Here is a 27,506-nt window from a genome sequence, read left to right as displayed (position 1 = left end):
ATTCCTTTTAGCTTCGCAGCTCAGTCAGCATAGCTGACTCAGGATTTCTGGGAGTTGAAGTCCATAAGTCATAAAAGAGCCGAGGTTGCCTACCCGTGACATCCTACTTGGCCCTTTTATGACTTGTGGACTTCAACTCCCAGAATTCCTCAGCCAGTGTGCCTGGCTGAGGAATTCTGGGAGTTGAAGTCCACAAGTCATAAAAGGACCAAGTTTGAAGACCCCTGCTCTAAGCCACCCCTTCAAGAACTACGGCGGCGGCGCGGCGGGGCTGAGGGGAGGGCAAAAATTCAAACGATCCCCTGGAAGGGCCGCACCTCAACCAACCGCTGCTCCGCGCGCCACCCAACGGTCCCCTCAAAGGCACCGGGCGCCTCGGAATCAACAGAGTCGACTCCGTGGAATCTCGGCCCCGCCTCGCATTTAGCCCCGCCCCCTCCCCCTTCGCGCGCGCGGAATGACGCAAGCCGGCAGCCGGGGCGGCGTGACAAATACGGAAGGGTGCGTCCCACCCCTGGCAGAAGAGTCGTGGCGGGACCGCCGAGGCGCAGGCAGGCGCCAGCTGGAGCCCGACAGGTGAGGGAGGGGTTGGTAGCGACGCAGGCGCGCGCGGGGGGCGCTCCGGGCCGGTTCTGCTGCCCATTTGGCTGCCTTGGAGGACTGCCCGCTGTTTCTGGATTGAATGAAGCGGGTGGGACGGGGTCCGCTTGTGCCTTTGTTTCTAAGGGCGAGGGTTAGCTTCCACCGCGGTGCTTTTGCACGGGACCTCAATGGCGTGCGTATGTGCATCCTCACGTACACGTGCAAAAGCCCTGTCGTTGATGGCATTCCCCGGGCGTTTCATTTCACGCCTTTTCAGGGCTGGCGTGGGGCGGTGTGTCCTAAACTGACTGGACTGGGCGAGTTTGCGCAACAGCACGAGCCGGGGGAAAAAGCTTAAGCAAGGTTAAATGCTAACCAAGCTTAGCATACAGTGTGTGCCTATCACCGCTGGTTGGTTTGGGCTAACAGCCATTGACTGAGGATTAATCTGATCATTAGTAATGCAATGTGTCTTAAGTCCTTCACATAATAAGGCTCAACCAACTCAGCAGGACTTAACCTGAAAGGATAGTATTTCTCCATCCTAACAAATCCAGGCAGGTAAAATGAGCGCAAAAAGCCAGCGGGACAATCTGATATAAATTTAAGTCTGTACGCAGGAAGCAAGATTGCACTCTATGGGATAGATGACCCTGTGTGCTATTGTACATTTTATTTAAATTGGCTTCTGTGGAAACAAAAGTCTGTGCAGACTTGCACTGCTGCACATGTAAAATAACTAGAACTGACAAGTGTTCATATGACAGAGCGGTCTTTATTTGACAAAAAACAAACCCTTAATTCATTGCATTTTTATTAATAAATATTTGCAAATATTAATCTTTAGTCTGTTTATATTCTATTATAACTTTACTATTAAATGAAAAAAATATTAATAATGCAGTTACATTTAGTCTCTGGAATTACTGTTGTCCCTCACAGTAATGGAAGCTTCCTAAACCACTAGCTCTGAGGCCAAAGAAGCACCTGGCTATTCTTATCTGGGCTTTGGAATAAGCTCATATTTGAAGGGGGCAACTATAGAAAATTCCCAGAAGAATTTTGGCTGGAAGATTTTTAAAAAATCCCTGAAGACAGCAGTGGTAAATTAGTTTGAAATTGTTGCCCCTCCCCCTCAAAAAAGAGAGGGTTTTAGGAAGTCAGAAGGAAACCAGTTTGAATAAAGGAGTAGTTTAGCTTGGAAAGAGCCTGTAGAAAGAACAGCCTCCCCCCCCCCCATCTCATCCCTGCCACCTGAAAAGGAATGCAGTACTTCTATTCCTATCATTTCACTGAAACAGCCATGTTAATGTTTATTATTTGGGGCAGGGTTTTTTGCATGTCTTTTAAAGATGAAGTTTCCTTTTCTCCTTCTTGTGCTTCCAGGGGTCTTCAAACTTGGCCCTTTTATGACTTGTGGACTTCAACTCCCACAATTCCTCAGCCAGGCATGCTAGCTGAGGAATTCTGGGAGTTAGAGTCTACAAGTCATAAAAGGGCCAAGTTTGAAGGCCCTGGGCTGAAACAAAGAGATAAGTTTGCATCATCTTCTGGTGAACTGGCCCAAGGTGGGACTAGAACTTACAGTCTCCTGTTTTCTAGCCTGGTGCCTTAACTACTGTACCAAACCAGCTTCATTAGGTTAGTTGGAATATTTAGGTGGAAATCTATATTATCTTCCCCAAGCAAACAATAACATTGGTGGGGCGGGAGGATAAGAGGGATAATATCACCTAATCTGTCACCCCTCAAATATGTCCAGAGTATAGCAGCCAGAATACCCAGCTGGGCCAGCCTTCAGTCCCAGTATACAAAAATTGGGGGAAGACGTTGCTGGCTTTCATATGCGAAGAGTTGGTATACTTATGAATCCGAAGGTTCTTCTCTGTCTCAGAATTCCTGCCCATTACTGTTTGTTCTCTTAATTTCAAAGACGTGTACTTGAAAGGAAGCACCATGTCGTGGATAAGAGAAGGTGAATTGTCCCTTTTGGAGAGATTCTGTGCTAGTGTAATAAAGGTATGTACTAACTCAATGTTATCTTCAGTTACTGAAATGCAATGCTTATCTAGAAATATTAGATCAGAATGTTTAATATTTAAGAACAACCTTCTTTAGATTAAGCCCTTCCAGATGCCTTGGCCTCAACATCAGTTATTCCACCCACCTTACTTAGGCGGGTCAGATGGTGGGCATCTTTATCCAAAATTTTGGAAGAGAACACAGTTGAGAATTGTATCCCTACATGATGGTTAATTCGTGCCAGCTAAGAACTGTCTTCCTCTTCATATAGATTCTATTTGTTAATGTACCTTTGAGTAAAAGATCCAAGGGCAAATTTCTGTGACGCTTAGATATGGTGGGCAGAAGAACACTGAAGCTTGTAACTCTTACACAACCATCAGAATCGCACAAAGCTGCCACTCACTAAATTTAGGAGTAGAATTTTTAATATCTGCTGTCCCTACTATATTTTGCTAGTAAGTGCCCCAGTTATGTTCCCAGAATTTGTAGCTTTGACATTTTGTCCATCCTTAAAGCTTGTAAGGCATCTTCATGCTGCTATCTTTAAATTCTGGTTCTGTTCTTGGAATCATTGGTTCTTACTGCCTGTCATCGTATTTTATGGGAGAGAAGGCGAGATTTACATGTTAAAATAAACATGTATCTCATATGTATATGTCAGTAAAATTCCAGGATTTATTATTGGGACTTATATGCCGCCCTATCTCCCGAAGGACTCAGGGCGGCTAACAACAATAACATACAATAAATACGGAAGTTAAAATTAAAATTAAAATTAAAGGCCCCTGTACAATAAATTAAAATTAAAATAAATTAAAAATTAAGAGTTAAAAATTAAAAACATAATTAAAATCCCTGTCAGTCCAGGTCAGCCAGGTGGAAAAGGAGTGTTTTGAGGCCGCGGCGAAAGGACTGGAGATCTGGGGCCATCCGAAGCTCAGGGGGGAGTTGGTTCCATAGGGCTGGCGCTCCCACAGAGAAGGCTCTCCCCCTTGGGGTCGCCAGCCAACATTGTCTAGCCGACCATGGTTCTGCCATCCTTCTACTTGCAGGATAAATAGCTTCTAAACGATATTTTCTTTCTCTGATCTTCATCCCATCTCAGGAGTGATGGTTCTAAAAGTTTTTTAAAGGACTAGTAGAGAGGGATTGTGATTTTTTTTCTTTCTCTCTCTGCCTCTTTCACGCTTCCTCTCTCCTCTCAAAGTATTTCAGGAGTATAAAAACTGCAGTTCCGTCAGCAGTTTTGATGGTGATTGTAGATCCATTGCTCAAGAGGAGACTGCAGATTTATTCCTGGGATACTTCTTGAGGTCAGAACAGAGAGTTCATTTCAAGTGCAGGGTCATCTCAACATGATTCTGGTCCCACTTTTGCTGACTGTATACCTCTTGGTCTCGGGCTGATATTTCTTGCTTCAATTCCAGGCAGGACCAATGCCCAAGCACATTGCATTCATCATGGACGGCAATCGTCGTTATGCTCAGAAGCATAATGTGAAGAAGCTGGAAGGACATTCACAGGGTTTTGCAAAACTAACACAGGTAGGAAGAATCTTTCCTGAGCATATCAGGAATGCAAAGATGATTTATCACCAAGTGATCACTATGATGTGCCAAAGCACGACTCCCCTGTTAGAAAACCAGCAGGAAACCTGTAGCTCCGACTTGGGACTAATTTCAAAAACCTTTTGAAAGTGATCAGATTGGAACTATGCTTAGAGTTTGTTCCTTGCTCAGTTCACTGAGTGGAGAGGAGGAAAACACTTACCTCTGAGAAAGAGAGAGATCTCCTTTTTCCTCTTTGGATATTTCTATATTGGATGTTCATAACTTACGAGGGAGAAGCCAGTGATGCACTGTATACATGTACCAATATACCAATTGCATCTGATTTGCAGGCCACCATCTCCAGTCAATTAATTTAGCAGGATGCATCCCTTTTTTGTGATATTAAGTCTTTGGAAAGTTAGTGGACTAAAAAAGAGAAAATGTTTTCCATTCTGTTTTTTTTTAATGCAAGTTGATTATTTTGCAACTGTTAAGGCAAATTTCACTCCTTAAATTTATCTAAATTCTCCTCCCAAAATGGGCTTGGTCCTAATTACTTTTGGAATGCGGTCCTTGGTGTTCCATGTAAAACCTAATGCAGCACTTGAACCAGTAAGAATTATACACCCTTCATTTAAGAGAAGGGAAAACTTGTTGCTAAACAGCAGTAAAGGTTACTTGCTTTCTTGCATCACCTGTCTAAAATTTTTGACAAGTAATGTATAATTATAGAAGAACCTCAGTTAAGTGGATCAGCTGCAGAGAAGAGATGTCTGTTAATCCCAAACATGAGCCAAAACACAAATTATTCAAGGCAACTTAGGTTATTAAATTACACAAATCACTGCCAGTGTTGTATGTTGCATCATTTGATACAGTAATATAATACAATGACATACCTATAAATCACTGTGTGATATAAAATTAACTTAAATTGCTACCTTCAGATTCAATTGGAATGGACTTGCCCAATGGTTTAGGATATCTAGTCAGACCTGTAGTCTATTGCATCCACTAAATGGGGAAACTAAATCAAGGTGTTATTCTACTCCTGCCTTCTCTTCTATTATAGACATTACAATGGTGCTTGAGTCTGGGTATCCGGGAAGTCACAGTTTATGCCTTTAGCATTGAGAATTTCAAGCGATCTCAAGAAGAAGTTGAGGGCTTGATGCAATTGGCTAGAGAAAAATTCGTCCGTCTTCTTGAAGAACAGTAAGACTCTTTTTTTCTATTCCATGATTATTCCATGATTTTGCCATGATTAAGTGAATCACCAGTCATTATGTGATCATGATTTTCAGCCTTCCTTGCCTGCTTTCCTGTTGACTTTGCTCATCAGAAGCCAGCTGGGAAGGTTGCAAATTGCAATCACATGACCACAGAATGCTGCAACAGTCATAACTTCAAGGACAGGTCATAACTCACTCTTTCGGTACCATCAGAACTTCAAACTGTTGTTAAAACAAATGGTCATAAGTCAAGGACTACCTGTATAATTGTTTTTGTGTGTGTATGTATGTATGTATGTATTGTTCAGAATGTGCAAGTCCCCTTCACATTCAGTAAAGATGATTATTACCCGCTGAGTTCATGCATCATGCTAAACATGGTTGGTTGAAGACCCTATAATAGCTGGGTTCACATAGCATTTTAAATCAAAACCATACAAAGTATATTCTGGCTTTCTGCAGTGCATAAATTCAGTCAGTGATACGCCAATGTATATAAATTTATTTAATATTTTGTATTTCCACATACAATTACTGATATGCCTGACAAGTTAGGTGCTTGGTTATTTAATTTTGGGGAGGAAGCTGCATCTAAGAATGCGCGAGCAGTTTGACTTCTAAGGGCAGATTTTGCTTTTCCATTCATGTTTGGAATCATGAAGAGCAGTTAAGTAAATTAATGCCATTACCTGCAGTAGTAGGTGACTTTTTAATCCACTACAATAACACGTTTGCTAATTTTAATGCCATTTGAATACTTGCCAGGCAGTATATTAAAAGCCTGGAGAACCTGATAGGAAAATTTCAAACCTCTTGCTGCTTTATTATTATCCATGTAGCTGCATTTCCTCTTTTACTCATTAGGAAGTAGGTTTCTCTCCCCACATCACACATCTTTTGTTTGAAGCTATCAGCTTATTTCTGAATAATTAAGTCTCAATTACATGATTCTGTAGATACAAATGATTTTATAGATATTGCTTCGGTTGGCTTCCTTTTTCTTTTTAAAGAATTTGGTTTTTCTCTTCACTATTCTTCCTCCTCAGAGAAAACTTGGAGAAACATGGCGTGTGTATTCGAATTCTTGGCGATCTGACTCTTCTGCCACAGGATGTCCAGGAACTGATTGCTAAGGTTGTGTTGGCAACTAAGCATTATAACACGTGAGTTTGTTTCTAGTTTCTTGAACTTTTTCTCCTACTCCAGAACTGCAGGTTTGGGGGGGGGGGTTTCAGATCAAGGACCATGCTACACCAGGCCAGAATTTTAATTTGGACGCCGCTTCCCATATACAGAGAGCTAGCTACATATTGTCCTTTTTTGACCTCCCATTATCCATACAGTATCCCCAAGGGTCTCTCTGCTGCCCTCCTTTTCAAAAGCATGTTCCAGCAGATTGGGGTTCTTAAGAAAGCTCAGTATGATCAGCCCAATGGATGGTCTTGGGTCCTCTCAACTACAGTGATCAACAACCAAGTAGCATCACAAATTTCTTTTGTTACTTCCCTACAGCAGTATATGGAGGAACACTGCTTTTGTACATGGAGTATCTCTTTAGCTGTATGAACTAACACCTTCTTAAGTTGTTATTTATTGTATGCTGCCCAGTCACCTTTTGTGACATGGGTGGCTAGGTAAATATGATGAATAAATTAAAAATTGGAGTGCTGAGTCTTGATTACAGGCTAGATTTGTTTGTTCAGTAGCCATAATATGATTTCTTTAGCTTTCACATAGAATGCTGGGGAAACATAATCATGCTTGTAAATTTGGAATACAGTATGAGCTAACATATTAAATGAACCCAATGAAGTGTAGGTTTGTTCAGTTATCATGTTAAGCATATGGTTTAGTGCAGTAGTATTTATTAATTGAGACTAAATTTGACTAGTCTTACAGCCATAACTATAAAGTTTAATGCAGTGGGTGAACTCTGTCACAGAGGTCTCAGTGGCCCCTTTCTTGCAATAAAAGTAGGGTTTCTTCTGTACAGTGTCATCCTTACTACTGTGTAGATTTGTTCTTTATTCCATGGTCTGCTTCCTCTACACAATGAATAATTTGTCTTTTTCATATTCAAAGGTGTTTCTTGAACATTGGCTTTGCATACACATCAAGACAGGAGATCAGTAATGCAGTGAAAGAATTGGCTTGGGGCGTTGAAGAAGGACTGCTTCAACCCAGGTAACGCCATAGAACATACGATTTGCATGACTCTTGAGTCAATTATGAAACTACATTTTTTCTTGAAGTTATTTTCAAAATATTTAGTGGGCTAAAAATAAATACTCCATAAACATTTAAAGTACTTAGAAAACTTTGAAAGCGATAGATATGCAAAATGCTTGGAAAAATCAGCGAAGCAGATATTGACAGAATGGGACAACTCGTCATGGCCAACTCACCCCAGCTGTCTCACTGCAACTGACTCACCCCAGCCCAACTCACCATTGGACAACTCACCCCGGCCAACTCGCCACAGGACAACTTATCGCAAGACAGTACAACATGGGGTAACTCAAGAGAGGGACAAATAGAATTGCAGCTCACCTCAGCCTCGAGGACTTTTAACTTGAGACAGTTCAAACCTAAAGCAAGATGAGTCACCCACCCACAAGAAAGTCACCCACCCAGCTTTCATGGCTAAGGTGGAACTTGAACTCATGGTCTCTTGCTTTCTAGCCTGGTGCCTTAACCACTAGCTTTTGCACCTTCTCATTTAACTACCACAATACGTTCCAGCAGCTTTGTTGTCAAATGAAATGGTCACTAAGTGGTCATGTTCTGTGCCTGACCTTTTAATTTTCCTTTTTTGCCCTTTGCAGTATGGAGAGATTGCTTAAATTTCTATCTCTTCCTGAGTTGCTTTTTTCCCCAGCCCTTCCCGAAAAAAGAGCTAACTGCAAGTTAACAAGCCCATCTATGACTTTAATTACAGTGGCTCAGCTGCTGCCTGAAATTGACCAGATCTTAATCAGTTTCACACTAAAGGCTTTTGTTATCAGGCACCTGAAATTTGGTGGTAAATACACCCATTTATCAGAATTTTTGTATGACTTTTTTTTACCAATATATCTGCAAATGCTCTCTAACTGAGGTCTCTAAACAAGGAATAGCTGTAACTTACTCAGTTTTTAACTATATTTACAAATGTTTTTATGGGATCTTTTAGCTTAGAGCAGACATGTCAAACTCGTGATGTCACATGACATCACGTGACGTATTGGAGCTTTTTCCCCATTGCTAACAATGGGGTGGGCACAGTTACCTCGTGATGCGTCCAGCTCATGGGCTGGCAGTTTGACACCCCCTGGCTTAGAGGATAAAGGTTCTTCTGCCAAATCACAAACTAATTTACCATGTACAGACAAATAAGACATGTAACTTCATTGCACTATCATAGCATTTGAGAGGTAGCATACTATTAAAAGACTGGTAACTACTAATATTTTTGCCAGGATCAAGTTGACCAAAGCTGAAAAAAAGAGATTCATAGGTTAACTGCTAAAGATAACTGCATTTGAACATCATCAATTGGGAAGAAGAAAGTTGGTATAGAGAGAGAATGGAAACAGGCATTGGACTGGGGAGTGATTTTGCTTCATATCAAAATAGTTGTCCGTTGGGAGATGTCCATTGGCAGTTGTGGCAATTGTATAATATCCATCCTCCTCATCCTTAATAGATCCCAAATACTCCAGAGACATCCAAGAAAACTTGTGTGACCCTGGCATGCATTGTTGGTCTGAAGTCACATAATTGTTTTTAGTTACTTACAGGACTTATATGGCTGCCTATCTCACACAAGGACTCGAGGTGGCTCACTTCAATCCATAAAAACATGTATAAAAACAAGAATATCCTTCCCCTCCAAACATCCACATAGCTCAACCCCCACCCTAGTCCAATGTTTGGGGAAAGAGTCAGGCCTTCAAGGCCTAGTGGTAGGCTAAAAGGATAGGGATCCTTGAGATCTCAGGTGGCAGGATGTTCCAAAGGGCTGCAGCAGCCACCAAGAAGACATATCTCTCAGGTCCCATCAGGTGGCAGCATGAGGGAGAGGACCTGCAGTGTGCCCAATCTAATCTAGTAGGATAGGAAAAAGAAACAGTCCTTAAAGTAACTGGGCCCTGTGCCATGTAGGGCTTCAAAGATGATAACTAGCACTTTTATTAGTTAATAAATATTACCCAATAACTATGAACCATTAACTAATAGTAACTATAATAACTTTAATAGCCATTAATAGTTGTCAATTTTGCTCCAAACTGTAGCAATAATAGGAATTCAGACTGTGAATTAACATAATTCTTGAATTGCATCTTAAGACTAGGCTTCCCAAAGTAAATTCTGGTGTTTCTCTGTTTTTGCCTTTCCCTCCCTCCCTCCCTCCCTCTCTCATTTCCTCTCCCTCCCTCCCTCAGTGATGTGTCAGAATATCTCATCGACAAATGCCTTTACTCCTGCAAATCTCCTCACCCAGACATTCTGATCAGGACATCTGGAGAAGTTCGACTTAGTGATTTTATGCTCTGGCAGGTAAATAAATCTATAGTGCAATATCTCACCAGCTAATTAGCAAAATCAGATTTTCTTGCTTTGCAATCATTTGACATTCAGCTCTCTGGGTTTTGTTGTTGGATATAAGAAAAGACCTTGTATGATAAACACTCCTCTTTAAAAAAAACCACAAAATCGCTGAACTCTCTTCCTGGAAACTGCTATAATAAGTCTTTCAAAGAGATCATTGAAAAAAATGTGGCATTCTGCCGTCCTAGTAAAGGAACTACCAAGTAGGTAGATCATTATCTGGTTCACTATAAGCTCTTTCACAAATACCCATTGCTGATCTTCATCAATGGTAAAACAGGGGAGAAGCTGTATATTGTTGCCACAAAGAATTATATCTGGGGTTAAAACACTTTCGGAAATTGTTACAGGCTCTTTCTCCATACTTTTAACAAGGCTGATTCCTATACAAGACAGTGCCAGCTCCAGAAAGCAACTTTATTTTAAGCATTTCTGCTTGATATTTTTATATTAAAAGAACGCATTAACATAATTGCAAATATAAGTAATAAAATAAATCTGCCTTTGAATGTGCAGTCTAATCATTAATAGCAAGGAAAAAAGATGGAGAAGGCTATCTTAGGACACTTTTGTAACTTTCTGGCAGGAACAGTCATAGTTTGGTCTTTCTAGATTTACTGATGCATGCTGCCAAGGGCTATAGTATAATATACAGTACTATCATATATCTATTATATTCCAAGGGATATACTGTAGTATATACTGTATACTGCCTATGGCATAGTGTAGATCTCCTTAGTATAGCTGATGCACTGAATGGAGGAGTTTTCTAGATTTTTTTTTATGTCCCTTCCAATCCTTACTCTGTGATTCTAAGCTGGACTGCTTCTTCTTGAGCAGTTTTTACAGTCCCTGCCCCCAAGTTGACATAGGAGACAGCGTGTACTGCCCATTTCAGAATTGCTAAACAACTGGAAAGGAACTTTGTTTTGAAATAATCTAGCAATGTTGCATGTTTTGATTACTTTCCTTTCCTTTCTAACCCATGTATTAATTGCCTCTCTTTTCTCAGACGTCCCATTCTTGCCTCGTGTTTCAAAGTGTTCTGTGGCCAGATTATTCATTCTGGAATTTATGCGAGGCCATCCTTCGGTTTCAGATGAACTACAATGCATTACAAGTAAGACTGAAGAAAGAAAAGGCTAAGTAAAAAAAAACATTCTCAAGCCCTCAGCATATGTACTTTAAATAATTGAACTGCCTGTCCCAAGTTTTCGGAGACAGGAAAACAGCATCTTTTGCTTGCTGAGGCTTTTCAGACTAATGCTAGGGGACAGGATGGGAAGGATAGTGGAGAAAAGTCAAAGGATGATCAGTATTCCTAGCTACACAAGAGGGTTTGGGGCACTGGAGAGACAACAGATGTTGGAATGAATCCGAACAGTTGATAGGATTGTTCTGACAGGATACAATAGATAGCGCCCTGAAGACCTACAGATTGTTGGGTTTTCATTCCATGGATATTCTTTATTGTGCAGACAGTGACAGTAATATGATACTTGCTTACAATACTTTGTACGTTTGTCCAGAGGATGAACTTGTCCCTCTGAAAAGATAGGATAATTATTTCATTAGCTGCCAGGAAAAAAATAGAAGTGGTTATGAAACCTATTATCTTAGAAAGTTTATACATGCAGACATTCAAAAACCAAAAAAAGAGGGTAAAATAGAGTTGTAGTTTCATTTATTAGTGAATAGGCAAATGGGCTGAGTATCTGCCAGCACTGAATCCTCATCAATTCATTTTGGCTTTATGGTAAAAAGTGTATCAGTCTTGCCCCAACAACCCAACCTGATCTGGAATGAGCTGCAAATGTGCTTCTCATTTTGTAAGGATTTTCTGAGTTATTACATTCTTTTGTGTAAAAACTAATGGTGAGGTATAAACATCAAAGATCTTCAATAGTGACAGCGCCAATTGTTTGCGGCAGTTAAGAGGAAAGGGATTGGGGAAAAAAGACAAAATATACAGGAGGAAGGACTGAAATTTCAATACTTGCTGGCCTAAGGGAATTTTATAAATAGGAGAGAAGGCTGTGAGCCAAATCATAATATAGTTTGCCTTATGTGTTTTGTACTGACAAAAGGTCCTGGGAATTGAAGTCCAAGACATTTGGAGGGTACTGGTAGACGGATGCTGATGTATGCTTAGAAACCTAATGCATCATTATTGCTTTTTTTTGCCAGAAAGCCAGAGATTTATATATGGAAGAAAGGAAGTGGCAACAGTTAGAAACAGATAAGGCACAAGTCTTACAGAAATTAAAAGATGAAGGATCGGCAACTTGTGGAGATACTAAAAAATCCAGGACACTTTTGCGAGAATTCAAAGCTAAACGGGAAGAGAGGATTCAAAGGTTTTTGCAGGCCCTGGAGCATAAAAGGGTGGACTTCCTAGAAAAATTAACTATGGCAGCCGCAAGATAAAAAGGTTCCTCTTGGGGATAGGGGAGAGGAGGGGGAAAAATGAGTCAAGTTGCAAATAATCCAATTGCTGCCCAGTGGATGACATGAAATGGGATCCTAGGTTTATTCTATGGGTACATGCACATGGCTGGGGACCATGATATTTAAAGTGTATGTTTACCAAATTTAATGAAACAAAAGGTATTTGTGTAGAGCTAACAAATGAAAAGAATAACACCAAATCTTTCTAGGTGTGAAGGTCTGTGCATGCAGGGGGGGGAGGGATTGCTCCATATTCTCCAAATTGCAGTTTTGCTCTGCCACAATTCAAAGACTTAACAGAATCCTGAAAAGCTGCTTGCACTGGAATGCAGAGATGCTGCATCTGAGGAGATTAGAAAAAGATCCCATTGCATACAGCCAAGCAGATTTACTGTGGAATAAATTAAATGTATATTCTTTTCTTTGTTGCTTCCATTTTTACAGATCAGCTGTTTCTGGATCATTTGTTTTTCCATTCTTGCTACCAGTATGTGATATAGGTTTATATGTAAGTTTCAGAGGAACATGCATTGTTCCTCTAACTTGAGTAAGCTAGGAAAATGTCAGGTTAAATCTATATGTCCTTCTGGATTATGGGAATATGCTGGATACAACAGAACTTCAAGATGTTTTTGATGCATTATCTTCAGATTTGTTTGAGAAGGCATTTTACCTTTGGATAGTACTACAAAATGTCCTTTTACACAAAAGTGCAGCATGATATAAATAACTGAAAAAGATAAAGGGCATCAACTATAAATAGTTTTTATAGTTTTGTTTTTCTTTTTCTTTTGTTTTTCCAAAGAAGCCACCTATTATTTCATGTTGCTTTTCAAAGACTAAATGAGAGTATGCTTCTATTATTCTAAAGCATTTAATTTTGAAATCATGAGGGATGAACCTCAAGCCTATTGATATTGAACAACTTGCAGGAACTATTTTTTTTTAAAATAAAACTGAGGCCAAATACAAGGGGAAAATGGTGACCAATAAATTATTGGGTATTTTGTTCTCAAGCACTAATTTCACCTGTTACATTACCACTGCCATGTTTGAAAGGGCTGTTTCATTTGATCTCTATTTCTAAAGATCCTTTTTTATTATTGTGACAAAAAGTACAAATAAAAAATCCCAACCACATAAAATCTTTTAGTGATAAGGAAATAATATGTTAATGTTTCTGCATTAAAAACTAATTTCTGATAGTTTCCTGAAAAAAAGGCTAATGGTATACTTAATGGAGAATTAGATATTTTGCATCTTTAAAAATCCCTATATGATACTGAAATCAAAGGTAGGCTTCCAGCCCTTCAGGGTTGTAGTGGGTGTCACTATAGATACTGCTTGTGTTTGTGTCCAGTCTAACAACTTATTTCATTGAGCATTGATTCCTGTTGGATATTTAGATGAACAGAGGGAACTAAAAAGCAACTATTTTCATGTTTGGTGCCACAGAATCCAACAAAAGGCTAATTACTATGCAGCATTATAACTGCACAATATCTGTGTTACAGTCCTATGGCCAGTCATCTGCTTTATCCATTAGCAGAAACTCCTAGATACCTATGTGAAAGTCTTGCATATGGCTTATTGTGGGCTGGAGTGCTCCTCCACAACTCAGTCAGCAGATACATTGAGCTTATTTTGGTGAATAAATTGACCATGAAATGTCAAGTTGAATCGTGAATAGAAATTCCTTTTTATGTGCTTAGTTGGGGCTCCTTAATGAACCAAAGCATTCATACCCATTGTACAGGGGTCCTGGGTGAACAACTAAGCTGATGACTGTTGTGGTCATAGTAGACTTCTTGGCCCTAGTACAATGTTTCTCAGTCTTGGTCACTTTATGTTGGCTGGAGAATCTTGGGAGTTGAAGTTCACATATTTTCAAATAGCCAAGGTTGAAAAACACTGCCCTAGTATTTAGGGCTCCTAGATAATTCAAGCAATAGATTTTAAGTAAGATAATAGTGTTTTCTCCAATAGTTTTAATCTAGAATTATATCAACCTGATTGTGTAGAGTGCAGATGGGTTAAAAAATTGAGGCTGGGTACTTTGGGCACTTGTCACTTTAAACACTGTATTTTAAATTGCTTCAAACACTGTCTGTCTTCCAGTACTTTTTAAATGTAAAAGGATGGGTTCCAGCCATTAACTACAGCAACTGAAGGAACACTTTGTTTTGATGTTATGTGTGTTTGGTTGAGAATCTAATTTTTCTAATGCCTTTCACTTAGAGAAAGAAAATTCAAAGTAAAAAAAAATGTTGAGCTTATTGAATTCATGCCCACTGTATCCAAAGAACCTCTCAACAACTAACAATGAATACAGCAAAATTATGATTTAAATTACCACTTAGAATACCAATATAGGTGACAAAGGAGTGAAATAAAAATGGCAGAAGAAATTAAGTTGGCAAGGTTGCAAAAGTTTTCTCTGGAATTATTTGGTTTTTCATAGCTTTCTAAATATCACAAGTGAGGGAGGCAAGTCTGATCTCCAATGGGAGGTCAATTCAAAGCAACAATGTGGCTACAGAGAAACAGCATTATCTTGCCTTACTTTTCTTCACCTCCCACAAATCTGGAATCACCAGCTGCTGTTCCCTACAAAATCTGAAAGGCCAGCCATGCATAGCTACTATCTAACCAAAATCATGTAGCTCACCTGATAAAGATCTAGTCTCTTTTTAAATAGAACTATTTAGCTAGTACTTATTTACTGTACCTGATTTGTTGTGGTCTTAAGAGAATGGCTGCACATTCAGTGGTAGTGAATGTTTTGCAGGTGGCAGGCTAGTTTCAGTCCCTACCAGGGACCGAAGAGGAAGAAACACCGTAGATATGTAAATTAGGCTCTTCCAACCTGGTACAATCCAGTTGGGTTCAAAAATAAAAGACTCTTGTCCATCATCTTCCCAGAGTAATCAACCAGTTGCCTCTAGGCAACTCACAGTCGACAAGGGTAGAACATCAGCCATATTTCGTAAGGCCAGTTGCCAAGTATCAATGAAAGGAAACGCTAATTTGGATTGCTGACCAAATGTAGTTGGTACGGTTGTGTGAGAGGCGGGTCATGTTGGTGGGCTACTCTTTGCAGGCGTTTTGACCTTGGGAGTCGATGGGGATTGTGGTAGCACGACAGCATGGTGCTGAAAAGGACAGCTCCCCGCTCGACCCCACGAAGGAAGCGCCTCGGGTAAAAAAAGGTGGACCACCAGCCATCAGTTCGCCCCCTTTTTTTGAGAGGCGCCTTCTTCATATGAAGCCTTTTTGCCGCCAGGTCCCGGCTAAGACCCTGCCACTTGGCAGCCAAGGTTGGGAAAGGAAGGGGGCGCTGTGGGTTGCGTTCCGCCGTGGCGAGGCAATGACCGCACCTTCCTCTTTCCCTTCCAGCGCAGGGAAGAGGCCACCATCTTCCCCCGTCTTTGCACCCAGATTCCTGTCAAACGAGGTTTTACGGTCGGGAATAGGCGCTCTCGTCCGCAAGCCCGGCAGTCCCTCGCTCTGCACCTCCGGAAGAAAGCGCGCGCCTCGGCTGGCCAGGTGCGCCGGGAAAGCCCGCCTTCCCCTCCTCCCGCAAAGAGCCATTAGGCTGCCTGGATCCCCGAAGACCGCAAGCTTCGGCTGGCTGACCTGAGCCGCGGGGCTCTGGGATCGTCGCGGGGAGTTCGCACCGTCTCCCGGGCCAGCCGAGAATGACTTTTTTGCGACGCATTAACAACCGGGGCCGGGCGTCTTTCTTATTTACCACGGGGGGGGGGGCATCCAAAGTGACGTTGAAATTCAATTTTGTAATCAATTCGCTAGATTTATACATAACGGGGGGGGGGGGGGAGACGACTCCCTCGGGGGGGAAAAAAACCCCGTTCCTTCTCGATCTCTTTCGGCTCAGCGGGCGGGGAGGGGGGGGATCCTGTTTTTTTTATTCTACCTGTTCTCACTTTTCAAGCAGCAAATAAATCTCCGGCTCTACTTGCAGCAGGACCAAACGGCCGCTTTGGCGGAGATAAAGGTTGGACGTTCAGTTGCGCGTGCGCGCGCGCGCTCGCGTTCTTCACCTCCCCTCACAGAACCCGCCCTGGCTGTCTGTCCCTCGCCACGTGACCCGCTCTGTCCAATGGTTGATCGGGGCGGTGGGGATCCGGCTGGAACCGGTTGGGCCGCGTCCGGCTCTATATAAAACTTTATAAACACCCGATTCAAATTAGTGGGGTCGCGAGCTACACGAGCGAGCCCAACAAACGGGATCCCCTTTCCCCCCCTCCTTGTTTTTATTTTCCGTCCTCCCTTTCTGCGCGGCTTTCCCTCCCAAACGTCCGAGTTTCTCCTTCCTCCTAGAGATCTTGCCTTTCTCGTTTCAATCCGAGCCGCCTTCTCGCTCTCCCTCCCTCACGCGCCGCTGACATGCCCAAGAGAAAGGTACGTGGCTGCGGCGAGGGAAAAAAACAACAACAACAAACTTAAGGGCCCGGAGGCGAGAGGGGCGAAGGGGAAGGGAGAGGGAAGAATTCGTGTACTTGAAGGGAGGGATGCTTATGCGGGGGTGAGCTTTCAGAGCAGACGCCATTTTCTTTCTCTTCTTCTCTACTCCCTACCCGCGCTCGATCGCTGGCTCGCTCCCTTTCCCTCCCCCTCCGCTTCGTTCGCCTTCGGGCGATTAACGGTCGTGAAACGGAGGGGGGGGGAAGCGCGTGCGCGCGAGACGGCTCAACGGTCGTCTTCGGGACTTAAAAAAGTGGGGATGGAGGAGGGGGGCGGAGCTTAGGGAAAGCGACCGTTAACCGCCGCGCATTTTTGGTGGCCTATGAAGGAAAGGCGGCGCGCGGGGGACGGGAGGGGGGGGTTGACTCTGCGAGCGACTGTACAGAGAAAGCTCCGTGCGGGGCGGGGTAGTTGTGACAAGAGAGCGCGAGACGGCCAGCGCGCGCGCAGAGAAGCGCGAGAAAACGCTTAATTATTGGCTGCCCCTTCGCCCGCGCGCTCGCCTTGCCCGCCAATGGAGAAGGGGCACGCGCCGATTTAGGCGCGGAGGGGGGGGAGAAGAAGGGAGGGAAGTAGTCCAGTAGAAGAGGGAAAAGAAAGCAGGGCGATCCGTTCTTTTTTTTTTTTGGCGGGAGGGCCGTTGACCGGAAGGAAATCCACATGTACCGTCCGTTGAAGGCGGCGGGAAGGAGGAGGGCGCCTCGTTTCTCCTCCTTCACCCGCTTAAATAACGAGGTTGTGCCCTGTTTTCCTCTCCACACACACAACCCCCCCCGCACGTAAATTCAAAAAGGGCGGGAAGACCGTAAGATGGACACTCCCGTTCCAAGCCCTCTTTAAAGGCCTTGTGGATTAGCGAGGGTGCCTAATAAATGATGCCTCTTTTTGCCTAGCGCGTTCTGGGTAAATCTTGCCCCCTCGCACCTGTTGTCGGAAGCCCCTATTTGCTGTTTAAAACGAAGGAAGCCTAGGCTGAAGCCATCTAATTTCCAGAGCAAAAGCATCAGTGCAAGGAGTCATTATTACAGCATGCTCTTGTTTTGACTTGCTTGCCTTGTAGTTCACATCTTCTGCAAGAAGCATTCTGAGTTTCATTTCATGGCTACGTATTGGGGAAGAGGCTGCCTGAGTTGAGGAAGTGGTGTGTGGTTTGAATTTAGAAATGCTCTTAAGGCAAAGAAAGGCTGTACAGTTCAGTGTGAGATTAGTTTCTGAAGTCTGTAGCAGTTGTAGGAGTATTCATTCTGTAAGATCAGAATTCCTGAAATAAATAACATCTTGGGTGTTAACATGGATTGGGTTGAGGTCATGGTATTTTGAAATAAAAGCAGTCATTATATTGCTTAGAGCTGCTGTGTTGGGGAATAAAGAATAAACTGAATAGAGACATCTGTCAGTGCTGTTATCACACAACTCACAAGCACAGTTTTAAAGGTTGCATAATGCACAGAAATGTAAAGTGCTTATCAGTATATGAAAATGACATTTTAATTTTATTGGAATAATTCTAAACATTAGAAATTATTGGATTCTGGAACAGTTCTAAAAGAAAGCATAATCCTTCAGAAACTTGACACTGCAAATAAAATTTGGGTACAAACATTCAAGCTCAGCATCAAAGACCCACAGTTCAGCCCTGAGCTACAGATATTCTCTTCCAAAATTTGGATGCTTCAGCCAAAAGTCTAAAATCCAAAGAAATGTCTACCTGGTTGTGGCTTTTTTGCTGTTTTTGTTTCTTAAAGTGAGCTGATTCCACTCTGCTATTAGAAAAAGTTACAGTTTACCACTTACAAATACAGTACTATCAGGTTTAGGAATTTAGGAATATTCAAATGTTATTTGATGTTATGTAAGAAAAATAGACATTTCAATTGGTTGTGAGGTTGTATGCAAATTTAAAGTACAAATGAATCAGTCAAGACATTGGTATATAAATTTAGCTATACATCAATTTGTGTTATGCATTTAGTATTTAAATACAAATTTGTAGGATCTTTGGAAGTTAGTTTTGTTCAACCATTTTGTGTCTAAAATTTCTTGTAGGCTGAAGGGGATACCAAGGGTGACAAGGCCAAAGCAAAGGATGAGGTAAGAGGTATTTGTTTACTTTTATGGTTCTTTACTAACATATTTAATGTTGAGTTTTTTTCATTACAGCTAGTTTTCAACTTATAGCCATTCATTTAATGACCATTCAACAATGCAATGGCACTGGAAAAAATTGTTTACAACCCATTCTCACATTTACAACTGATGCAGCATCTCCAGTCATGTGATCAGAATTTTGGTGCTTGGCAACTGGAATGAATTTACACCAAATTGCAGCATCCTAGCGTTATGTGATCACTATTTACAACCTTCTCAGCTGGCTTTCTGCAAGTAGCATCAATCTGGGAAGCTAGGTTCACTTAGAAATTGCATGATTTGGTATTAGTTGGGGCTAGGTATAGTTTAATTTCTTCTTAATATTTGTATCCGATTTGTATTTTATTGTTGTGAGCCGCCCTGAGTCCTTCGGGAGGTAGGGCGGCATATAAGTCCCAATAAATGAATGAATGAATCGTGGCAAAGAAAGTTGTAAAATTGGATGTAACTTAACAGAAATTGTTTCAACTATAAGCTGAGGACTATCTGTATTACACTTTTGTAGCATCAGTTGTAAGTCTAGGACTAACTGTATTATACTTTTGAATATTCTAACAGATTATAAAGGAACCATGCTGATTCTAACATGATTAACTTTTTTCTTCTTATGTTTAAATAGCCACAGCGGAGATCAGCAAGGTTATCTGCTGTAAGTATGTTTTATGATAAATGCTTTTGAGAGATAAGTTAGTAAAAGTAATATCTGTGTAAAGAACTCTTAATAGCAAGTATTATTTGTGTCACAATGTTGACACATGTCAAGTGCACAAAGATTTCAAAGTTCTTAATTGTACTTATATTTTTAGAAACCTGCTCCTCCAAAGCCAGAACCCAAACCTAAAAAGGCAGCTCCAAAGGTAAGTTTAACACTGTATGCAACTTGGATTGAAAATGTTTTGTTTCCGTAAAGTAAATTAATATATCAACTTCTAGCTAACTTACTCTTGTTTCCAATGATCAGAAAGGTGAAAAGGTACCCAAGGGAAAGAAGGGGAAAGCTGATGCAGGCAAGGATGGAAACAACCCTGCAGAAAATGGAGATGCCAAAACAGACCAGGTATATAATAACTATTAACACTTAGGTTACTTTATTTTTTGGAAATGAAATTTATAAATTAATGTATGCTGTTTGAAAGAAGCGGGTATTAATCATGTTTCTTGTTCATTTCCAGACAATTTAAAATAATATAAGCATTTGGGGTACACAAATCAGAATAATATGAATCAACAAGCCAGATAGAATCATTGGATCAGATCTTCAGTTTGAATCATCAGATCGAATCAATTTTTATTTGGAATTACCAAATTGCGTTTATAGCTCAGAAAAAAAGTACAGACATTGTGTTGGTTCATAGAGTCAATTGAATCTCCAATTTTTTTTCCCATTTCTAAGAAGCATGTATGAAGTCAGTGACTACTGCAGAATAAAATTACTATGTGAAATTACATGTATCCAAAAGGAAGCCACCATAGCCTCCCGATCAATATTGTATTTTAAGTAATCACATCCCCAATAAATCCTGAACCTTTCCTTAACAGTGTCTAGTTTTTAAAAAAAACATTTTAATTATAATTTAAAACTGACATACAGGTACCAAAATGTTTTTTCCTTGACTTTCATGTTCAAAACCTCTAGTTCCACATTTGCATATTTAGCTTGTCGTGTTTACAAAACATTACTGTAGCTTTATTTTGTAAATAATGAGTCTTTATCTTCTATGAGAAATATAGAACTCTTAAAACAGCCATATTTTCACATTAAAAGTAATTTAGTTTTTTTTTATTTGATGAAAAACTAGCACATTATTACAATATGTACATGTAGGTATGAATAGAGACAACTACTAATTCTGGAAATGCAAATAAAATGAAGCAATTGCAAAATAACTTGGTATAGTTCTGGAGATATTTGAAATATTTTAAACATAATAAAATTATTTGCTTTGTTGCTTAAATCTTTTTCCTATCAAGAGTGCTTGATTATTTGGGCAATAGCTGCATCTTACATACAAACATTTGAACAGTAACTGTAGAATGTAAAGTGCTCTCTGATGAACTGCATTTCTTTTTCAGGCACAGAAAGCTGAAGGTGCTGGGGATGCCAAGTGAATTGTGTGAATTTTTGATAACTGTGTACTTCTGGTGACTGTACAGTTTGAAATACTATTTTTTATCAAGTTTTATAACAATGCAGAATTTTGTTTTACTTTTTTTTTTAAAGCTATGTTGTTAGCACACAGAATGCTTTGTTGTTGTGTTTTAGGGGGAAGAGAGGGGACAAGTGTCATTGACTCTGTTACTTAGAATCTGGGCTTTTAAAAGTCCCCCTTCAATTTTGCCAGCGGGAATCTTTATGGGCACAAAGAGGATTTCCTGATGCTGTCAGTGCGTATTGGTTTTTGAAATGCTTGAGACAATACTGAAATTCCTAAAATGCCTGTTTGAGAAATGTTAAAGCTGTACTTGTCATTTTAATTCTTTCAGTGTCCCTTGCATTTATTACTTCTCTGAGTATCATGTGGCATTTGATACGTGCTGTCATAAAACCAAATGCATTCTTACAGTGTCAGGCAATCCAGACTTCTGGTGTCAAATACTGAGGGAAGAAGGATGGCTTATAACTGAGCCACATTTCCTTCTTTATTGTGAATCTTCAGATTAAAAATTCTGCAGTTTTTGTTTTTCTCTTAAAGTCAGGGTAGGTTTGTGAAAAGTTGTTAAACAACATACTAAATGTGAAAAGTGTCCACCCTCACTCTAAACTTTCCCTGTTCCAATTAATTGGATTTTATATAGTAACTTTACATTTTGGTAGTGCAAAAAAAAAAGGGGGGAGTTGGAATTGTTGTAAAACATTGCGAATTGTAGCCCATGTCCTGCCTGAATACCATTGATTGATCGTTTTAAGAAATGTACCTTTAATAAAGCTGGATATTGTTTGGCTTTGACTGTTTTTTTTTCCTTTTCTACTGTGTTCATTTCCTAATGCCCTATTTTTCATGTTTATACCATATTTTTCGGACCATAAGACGCACCGGACCATAAGACGCACCCATAAGACGCAGGAAAACAAGAAAAAAATTCTTTCTCCTTCTCTCTCTCTCCCTCTCTTTCTCTCTCTCTTTCTCTCCCTCCCTCTCCCATTGTCCCTTCCTTCCTTCCCTCCCTCTTTGTCCTTCCCTCTCTGCATTAGAGCAGTACCTGCGGAGGCGGCCCTGCAGGCCGGCTTTCTCTTGCAGAAAGCAAGCTGAAACGGAGTGAGGGAGATTGCCAGAAATGCGAATCGGCTGATCTCGCGCTCCTGCAAACTCCCTCGCTTGGTTTCAGCTTCCCTTGCTACAAGAGAAAGCAGGCTGAAACGAGGCAGATTGCAGCAGCGCGAGATCAGCCGATTCGCATTCCTGGCAATCTCCCTCACTCCGTTTCAGCCTGCTTTCTCTTGTAGCAAGGGAAGCTGAAACCGAGCGAGGGAGAGTGCAGGAGCGTGAGATCGGCGTTTCTCAGCACGTGCCGATTCGTGCTCCACTTGGAGAGGTTGGGGCTGGCCATACGGATCATATTCGGACCATAAGATGCACCCTCGTTTTTCCCCCCCATTTTTGGGGAAAAAAGTGCGTCTTATGGTCCGAAAAATACGGTATGTTATAGCTTAAACGTACATTACATAGACAGTTATCAGTACCTTCTTACAGGTCCACAAAGAACGTTCCAGAAGATAGACTTCCATAGACAAATTGAAATTAATGTAATGCTCTCATCTTTCATGTTACATACATAGTAATAAATGATCCTTAAGTATCTAGCAATAGTGAGAGGAATCTTAAGTTTATGGAAAAAATAGGAAATGGACAGTTGTTATCTGTCCATTAATACAAGGTTAAATTCCAAGAGTTGTGTCACACAATAAGTAATTTAGTTTTGCTTATTTGTATTGCTACAAAATTCTATTAAGACAATACGTTTTTTAAAACCCTTATACAGATAGTCCTTGACTTATGACCACAATTGAGCCCAAAATTTCCATTGCTAAGCAAAGCAGTTAAGTGAGTTTTGCCCCATTTTATGACCTTTCTTGCCACAACTGTTAAGTGAATCACTGCAATTGTTAAGTTAGTAACACCGTTGTTAGGTCAATCTGGCTTCCCCATTGACTTTCCTCGTCAGAAGGTCACAAAATGTGATCACATGACCCGGAACACTGCAACCATTAAATACATGCCAGTTGCCACCCATCCAAATTGATCACATAATCATAGGGATACTACAACATTCATAAGTGAAAATTGATTAAAAGTCTTTTTTTTTCAGTGTCGATGTAACTGAACGGTCGCTAAATGAATAGCTGTAAATCAAGAACTACTTGTAATGATAATGTAGAATTGCCTCTTCTCATTGGCTCTTTATTGCCAGTGTGTTGGTCTATAGTTTCCCAGTTACTCAGTTCTAAACTGAACATCATGGATCTTTATGAGCTAAACATCCCGTGCTTTGTAAATTTGAAACTTAAATGTACAGTATTTTCCTTTCATTAACAAAAGATGTGTTTTAATAATGCTTCCATTAAAATTAATAGCTATAGCCTTTTCTAAACTTTCCAAGTGTGTTTGCGTAACTAGATTTTGTATTAGTGTGGGTTCTTTAAAATAGTTACTGTTAAAGCGATTTAATAAGTTATTGTGCTTGTTCCTAAGTGCATTGCTGTTACTCAAAACATCCTCTACCTTTTCATACTGTTGCTCCTGCTAATCCTTTCGCCAAGTTGATGAATCATCATTGATTAATACCAATAGTGCTATATTAACCTTCCAGAGGCTGATTGAAATCTAGTAAGGATAGTGAGGTGTATGTCACTGCTCAGATATTTCGACCCATTACAATTGTTGAAAATATAAATTTATTCATTCACTTATTTTCTTAGTGGATTATTAGAAAATCCTTATTAAGTACTTAATCCAAGTTTATCTGGTATATATAGCATTTTCAATAGTAATATCAAGATGTGCACAGGAACTATAGGTGTTACATTTTTTTAATCTCAGAAAAGACATTAAGACCTTTTGATCGTAGTGCTTCGTACTTTTTAATACTCGTAGCAATTGCTGCAGATTATGAATCAAAAATCTTGATGGTGGCCAGGACAGTGCAGTTGAATCCCTGCCTGGTTTTTATGTGCATCGTAAAAATGTGTTTCAATCCACTGTCGTAGCCACTACCTTAACCTTTTTTTTACCATACCTTGTAGATACCCTTAGATTGCTGTATTTGGTTTGGATCATCTTATTTGAACTTTGAGGGACCAAAGTTTTCAAGAAAGTGCTGCAATTTTCATGTAGTTGAAATAACTTATTTTCCTTTCCTCACCCCCGATTTTCCTCTTGCCACCTATCGTGCTCCCCATCACCACCACACTTAAATCCAAGTACAACACAGCACCCTTATCCCAATCTTCCAGCGCTTATTTCTCCACAGCCACTGCTGCTGGGCTTGAATTCAAGTTCAGCATGCCCAAATGGCCCACTAATCTTCCATCTTCTTAGCACTTCCTAGTATTATCTCTGATGGCCTTACATTTTCCCCTGCTATCTTCCATCTCACATTCATGTTCAGAGGATGCGTGTTCTGATTCTGTACCCATTTCACACACATTTTGGTTCTGGCATGGGCTGCCCCTTATTACTCATTTTATGTATGGAATATTAGCACATTCCTTTAGAAAATATACAGTCGTTAAATGAAATAAAGTTAATTTCTGTTAACTCACTTTGGTTTTGTATGTGAAATGGAAATTATAAGGAATTTTCTGTACAAATCAAAGACTAAGCACACTTTGTATCATACTTTATTAAATGTTACAATGCTAGATAAAAAATTTGTTGCCAAAACTTGCTGTTTATCAGATGAACTTTTGTCTTTTTAAAGTAAAATGATGAAACAATTAAATGGTAACAGTGTTAATAAAATGCTGTTAATTGATCCAAAAACAAATTAAATACGTGTTAAGTTCAGGACTGTGAATTCAAATTGCAGTTCTCATGGGGACTATAATCAGTGTGTATGCTTCTATCTTTAATTGCAATTACTTAAAATATATTACCTGGAGTAGCAAGAGGGCCCTAACTTAACTCTTAAATATGCAATAGGAAAATGGAGAAAGGATAAAAAGTCCATTAGCAATTTTAACTGCAGAAACTGGACAACACAAACCAGTGGGTTTGGAGGCATCTATTTTAATTTTCGGGTTTTGTTTTTGCCACAGAAAATTATTTAGTAGCCAAGATTACTGCATAAAATGGAGAATTTAGTTTGAGAAAGTAGTATAAGACAGGCTATATTTTAGATTCAAATTATTTTAAATGTTCTTGGCACAATCATTTCATGTTTTGAATTTATTACCTTAGCTGATCGATGCTGGCTTAGGTTAGGGTTGGATTCCACTTAATATTATCCATGTTTTGTTCCTTTACCCTACGGATTACCACTAGCATTTGCAAAACCTTTTAGGGCACTATTTTTCTGCATGTGAATATAATGCTAAACAGAACTGCCTATTTTATGGACATGCAGCAAAGGAGACAAATTCCATTCTAGAACAAGAACAAAGTGATCAGTGTTCTATTTCCATATTAAATTAACTGATTTAATTTTTAAGTACAAGAGTGAAAATGAGCCACATTTATAAACCATGTTTGGCTTCTGTCATTTCATCTTCTGAAGAAAGAAAGCAAATCCAATAGTAGGGAGAACTGGGATGTGCTCATAGTTAAGCTACCTGTGATCAAATGGATGCTCTAGATTTGTCATGACCCCCCACCCTCCCAGCAGCAGCAGCAGCATGGCATCATGGGTCCAGCCCAGCTATTGTGGATGTGTTAAATGTCCCAGAAGCCCAAATACTGTAGAACAACTTTTTCCTGAACAACTTGGACTTTTGAAATTGAAAAAAGCCAATGGCCATACAGGAAATTCTCAGCTTACAACCACAATTGAGCCCAAAATTTCTATTGCTATGTGAGACATTTGTTAAGTGAGTGTGGCCCCATTTTACAACCTTTCTTGCCACAGTTAAGTGAATCACTGCAGTTAAGTTAGTAATACGGTTGTTAAAGTGAATCTGGCTTTCCCAGTTATCTGAACCACATTTCCACAAAACCTCACCTACCGCAATTTTTCTTGAATGGCATCTGTTCTGAATTTCTTTTTCTCTGATTGTGTTGATTTCTCCTGTTCGAGGGAGGGATATCTAAGCAAAACCGGAAATCCTTGAAAATCACAAATGTTTTTATTACATGTCGGCAGAAGAAACAGAGTAGCTTATTTTACTGAATGTGCATAGTATTCAAATACAAAGCCTCTAACCACCAGGACAGCAGAAGCTAACAAGCTACAGTTTTCCAGGTGGCCAGCCCTGAAAGTCTGTGTCTGGGAACTATGGAAATACCCCAGTGACTGATGATTTGAATTGGGCGCATTCTAAAATAAGCACTGGAGCATATCAACCGGTTCAGAGGAACTGCAAACAGGTGATATGCCCCTCTTCCAAGAGTATGGGAAATGCTTCAGTGAGAAAGGAAATGGGAAAATCCATTTTCCTTCCTCGCATCTCCAGAAACCTTCCTTTCTCATGATCTATAAACCGAACTTTTAATCTGAAGATTCACATTCATGCCAAAGTTGCTCATTTGTGCGCCATAATAATAAACTGTTTAACTTTGAGATTGAGGGCAAGTTGCAAATTCAGACCCTTCAGCTATTTTTTGCAGAAGTTGTGGAGCAGATGAGAATGCAAGCAAAACACTCTCCTTTTCTTCTGAATTGTGTCCCACCGAACAAAAAGAGTGCTCAGAACAAGGCTCCTACAACCTAACTGCAAAATAAAGTTGGCAGCCATACCTATTACTCTAACCCAGCTTTTCTAAACTTGGCCATGGCAGTTAGGGGAGGATGGGAGCAGAAGTCCAAAACATTGAGGGGTGGGGGGGGGTGTTATAACATTGTGGAAGGAGATGCTAAGGAATCTGCTGCTTCTTTGCTCCACTCAAAAAAAGGTTTGTCCACATGATGTGGATTGGATCTAGGGAGTTATCAAATTTTTGAACAGCAAAGGAAAACGTGGATGGAAAGGAGGATAAATGGGAAGGAAAAGAGGGCGCACACTTTACCTTTTGTGGCATCCATGACAAAAATTACAGCAAACAAATGACAAAAATATACTTAAGCCTATATCTCTATGAAATTACTTTCTGCAGTATCAGAAAGTCCGGTTTTTCAATTGTGATATCTTTCCAACTAGTCTTTATTTTCAAGAAGGTATGCAAATGAAAATATAGAATTGTTGATGACGTGCTTTTCAAATTTCAACATAGAAACTTATGATAAGTCATGTGGTCTATAGACTACAGCAATCATAAATTTGAAGGGGCTGGATTAAAGCCAGATACTGGAATCA

At 40.2% G+C, this 27,506-nt stretch overlaps 2 protein-coding genes across 2 annotated transcripts; both read left to right on the top strand.

The window, feature by feature from the left end:
• Positions 1–475: 475 nt before the first annotated feature.
• Positions 476–12,844, top strand: DHDDS (dehydrodolichyl diphosphate synthase subunit). The gene is made up of 9 exons (XM_081335043.1): positions 476–576; positions 2,516–2,601; positions 4,035–4,151; positions 5,230–5,372; positions 6,436–6,552; positions 7,472–7,573; positions 9,814–9,928; positions 10,992–11,099; positions 12,167–12,844. Exons 2-9 carry the CDS (start codon positions 2,539–2,541, stop codon positions 12,404–12,406), a joined length of 1,005 nt encoding a protein of 334 aa, XP_081191169.1. The 5' UTR covers positions 476–576; positions 2,516–2,538; the 3' UTR covers positions 12,407–12,844.
• A 3,712-nt stretch (positions 12,845–16,556) lies between these two features.
• Positions 16,557–22,008, top strand: HMGN2 (high mobility group nucleosomal binding domain 2). Its single transcript, XM_081335048.1, has 6 exons — positions 16,557–16,849; positions 18,959–19,003; positions 19,680–19,709; positions 19,867–19,917; positions 20,022–20,117; positions 21,134–22,008. The coding sequence occupies exons 1-6, from the start codon at positions 16,835–16,837 to the stop codon at positions 21,167–21,169; spliced, it is 273 nt and encodes a 90-aa protein (XP_081191174.1). The 5' UTR covers positions 16,557–16,834; the 3' UTR covers positions 21,170–22,008.
• The last annotated feature ends 5,498 nt before the right edge of the window (positions 22,009–27,506 follow it).

Source organism: Vipera berus (assembly GCF_964194415.1).
Source record: "Vipera berus genome assembly, chromosome: 9".
NCBI lineage: Eukaryota > Metazoa > Chordata > Lepidosauria > Squamata > Viperidae > Vipera > Vipera berus.
Note: the sequence above shows the minus strand (reverse complement) of the source record. Positions and strands in the feature narration are given on the sequence as shown.